The sequence below is a fragment of the Geospiza fortis genome, unplaced genomic scaffold (assembly GCF_000277835.1).
Source record: "Geospiza fortis unplaced genomic scaffold, GeoFor_1.0 scaffold241, whole genome shotgun sequence".
NCBI lineage: Eukaryota > Metazoa > Chordata > Aves > Passeriformes > Thraupidae > Geospiza > Geospiza fortis.
In genome coordinates, this window is record NW_005054491.1 from 437250 (window position 1) to 440822 (window position 3573).

Genomic DNA, 3573 nt, shown 5'->3' on the forward strand with positions numbered 1-3573 from the left:
AATGGAGTGCAGAGCTCCAGCAGGACCCTTCTTCCAGTGGAATTTGGATAGGAGGAAATGCAAGATGTCCTGGCAAGAGATGGGGTGGGAGGGTAGGGGCTGTAGTGGCACCGGGGCTGTGCAGTGGTGCTGCTGATGGCAGCTGCCTTCTTGGACAGCCTCCTACAAGTAGAAATGCCTGAGTCATCTTAGCTTGCATAATTTACTGCTGCCTGGCACATGGAGGAGGCCCAGGACCTCTGGGAGCCACGGCTCCGTGCTCTCCCTGGAGCCATTCTCACCAAACTCTTTGGGGCTGCCGCACCACCCTGTCTGCTCCCCCTTTACCACAGAGGCTCCTGCTGCCCTCTGTGCTCCCTGCAGGTGTCTGGAGCTGCTCAGGTGCTGGGAGGTGTTGACACAGGAGCTCTGTGGTGGCTCCCAGCAGCAGCAGAGCCGTGCTCTGCCCTTCAGAGTGACCTTTTCCATTGCTTATTGAGCACTGGGGCTGCAGCCGTGGCAGGGACATGGAGATTGCAGCGATGCAGGACGCAGCAGCCAGCCTGCTCCTGGGGGGAGCAGCTGCAGGGCCACCCCAGGGCTGCTCACCTGCCCTTGGGACACCCTGGTGCTGGCCAGGTCTGGTAGGGAGCTGTGTGCAGGTAAGTGGGAGCTGGGAATAGAGACAAGGAGCTCTGTGGGGTTTGCATTGCAGGTTCTCGGGCACCACATCAGCTCTGCTGTACCCTGGGTTAACTTAAATCCAATTTTTTTATCAATGCAGGTCCTGAAATTGCTACTAATGTCACTGTGGGTGCTGACAAGGTGACCCTGAGCTGTAGCATATCTGCACCACAACTCACCATCACTGGCCACAAGTGGATTCACAAGGAGAAGACCCTGCAGGAGGACAACAACTCGGGTGCTTCTACCAGCTACACGTGAGTGTCAGGGCAAGGCCAGAACCTGGGCACAAAAACAAACCTCAGGTTTTTATCCCAGAAAGCAGCTGGTGTTTGCTGTCAGCTGGAACCAGGGCTGAGTTCTTGCAGGGGTGGGGCTAGCAGAGTTTTGGTGAGGCCCAGCACTCTCCTTCATGGGCGGAGAAAAGGGGCAGTTTTGTGCCACAAATATCCTCTTAGAAGGAGATTTCCTGATTTTAAGCAGGTGTTCAGCTGGACTCTGGCTGTTCAGTGTTCCAGAGCTTTGAAGGAGCTCTGGGCAGGCCACCAGCAAGAGGCTCCAGTGCACGTTTGTCACTATAGGACACAAAACAACACACGCTGCTGTTTTCAAGGTGAAAAAAGGGAAGTTTATTTTCTGACTCTTTAACATTTATAGATTTCTAAAAGTGCCGGTGGGATGGTGACAGTGTCACCTCTCCAATGACACTGGACAAACCAACAGTCCATCAAATTTCTCTTCCTCTATAAATAATGCAAAACAATAAGTTATTTACAGAAAGTTTGTTACAAGAATGTCAACATCAAAAGGCTTAGAAAATCTTTTAAAAAAACCAGAGTGACACATGTTGTTTCTACTTGGAGCTTCCCTTCCCAGAGTCCCAGAAGGAGCTGGGGGCAGGAATAGCAGCCTTATTGTGGCAGTGCAGTGAGCTTTCCTTTCTGATTACACTCAGGCCTGGCTGGCAGTGACCCAGCAGCTGTGGAGGCATCATGTCCCTTTGTGTGGCACTGCAGACGTGCCTGTCTCCCCATAGCAACAGGGAGCTGAACAAGGATTAAAGTATTTATAACCCGGCCTCCCTCGTGTGACCTCAATTCCTCAGCTGAGTGGTTTTTGGAAGTGGGAAGAGCCGTGCAGGGCAGAATTAACAAACAGCTCCTTGTCCCAGCGCAGCCATGGGACAAAGTGTGGGCCCCTTCCCTCGAGTGGGTATTACTGAGCAGCAGAATGGGATGTTTGTTGCAGGGCTGCATAATCCACTAAATCTCATTGCAGCAGCTTTACAGGAAGGAGAATGTGAGGTTTTTTTTTCTCTGTGAAGGGATCAACTCAAAGCAGCACGGCCTGGGTGATCTTTGCCATGTGTTTCACTGAGCTGGAGCAGTGATCAGAACTTGACAGACATGGTGAACATGAAACCCTCTTCTGCCACCCTCAGTGTGTGTGAGGAGCCTTGGCTTGCTGTAGGTACACAGTGCAACATAGATAAATGTTCTGCTGGAATGGGGGAAATTTGTTGTTCTGGTTTTTTTTAAGATTTTCTAAGCCTTCTGATCTTGACATTTTTGTAGCAAACTTTCTCACACGCTTTCTGTAAATAGCTTATTGTTTTGCATTCTTTTATGGAGGAGAAATTTGATGAACTGTTGGTTTGTCCAGTGTCACTGGAGAGGTGGCACTGTCACCCTCCAATCCACTGTCACTTTTGGAAAACTGTAAATGTTGGAGTCAGAAAATAAACTTCATTTTTCTTCTTCACCTTGAGAGCAGCGATGTGTGCTCGTGTTCTTTCGTGTCCTGTAGTGACAGAAATTTGCTATGGAGGAGGCTGCTGATGCTGCTGGGTGTGTGATTCCCCGAGTGTGGAGGTCAGAATCTCTGGATAAGTTAAATTTTGCTGTTAAGCTGTGCTCACCTGAGTGCTGTTTTTGGCAGAATTGAGGGGACGATGGAGGAGCACTCTGGCATCTACGAGTGCATCTTTGAAGCCAACCCGCAGATCAAAGGACAAGTGAATATCTCTGGTAATTTCTTCTCTTTGCTCCTGGGGTCTGAGGGGAAGCTGTGACCTCCTGAACACTTTGCTGGAGGTTGATGACTAAATAAAAAGCTTATATTTCAGAATTAATCACTGTACAAGTTATTTGCAACCAGGCCTTTACAAAACACTAATTTAAAAGTGTTTAAAAAAAAACACTTTAAAAAGCAATAGCTTGTTGCATATTCTATATTTCATACATGATGCAAACAATCAAATTCCCACAAATTGGCCTCCCATTATGTGTGCTGACAGATGCATTACTTTTATACTGAAATTCCCATTTCTAACTGACCCAAAAACTCCCTAGGAAGATTTTGCATCATGCTGCTGTGCTTGATAGAGTTTTTAGTTTTATCATTAAAGTATATCTGTCTGACAGCACCATCTATTCACAAGTCTTGGAAAGTCAACAAGATGCATTTGGAACACATATTTACAACTGAACTTCTGCTTGAAAGGTGATTTTAAAGCAGAAAGTGTCTTTTCAGCTTGAAAAAGCTGCTCCCAGCCCTGAGATCTGGCATTAAACCACCCTTCTGTGGGCATGTTCCCACAGGAATAATGGATAGAGGGATAAAGCCTGCTGCACAAATCTGTTTCAGCCATTCCTGAAGCAGCTTGAAGCACTTCCCTCTTTAAAAAATGCCAAACTAGTGAGAAGAACAACCTGACTGAGATTTTTGGGGTAGCTGATTCTGTTGAGGTGAGCTGCAGGAAGCACAAATATGTGATTTCTATAATGAGATGTCCAAATTTTATTTATTTTTTTTCCCCTTTCTTGCCTAGTTCCCCCCCAGGTGACAGCATACAAGAAGTCAGAGCATGGCAATGAGGGGGACACAGGGGTGCTGACCTGCAAGAATCCC

General features: G+C 47.6%; 1 protein-coding gene across 1 annotated transcript in view; it reads left to right on the forward strand.

Moving 5' to 3' along the window:
* Positions 1–3573, forward strand: part of BSG (basigin (Ok blood group)) — an 11705-nt gene that overhangs the window by 1275 nt on the left and 6857 nt on the right. The window contains 3 exon segments of the mRNA XM_031063296.1: positions 764–920; positions 2602–2690; positions 3494–3573. The exon segment at positions 3494–3573 is cut by the window's right edge and continues 21 nt beyond it. Of these exon segments, the coding sequence (XP_030919156.1) occupies positions 764–920; positions 2602–2690; positions 3494–3573 (326 nt within the window).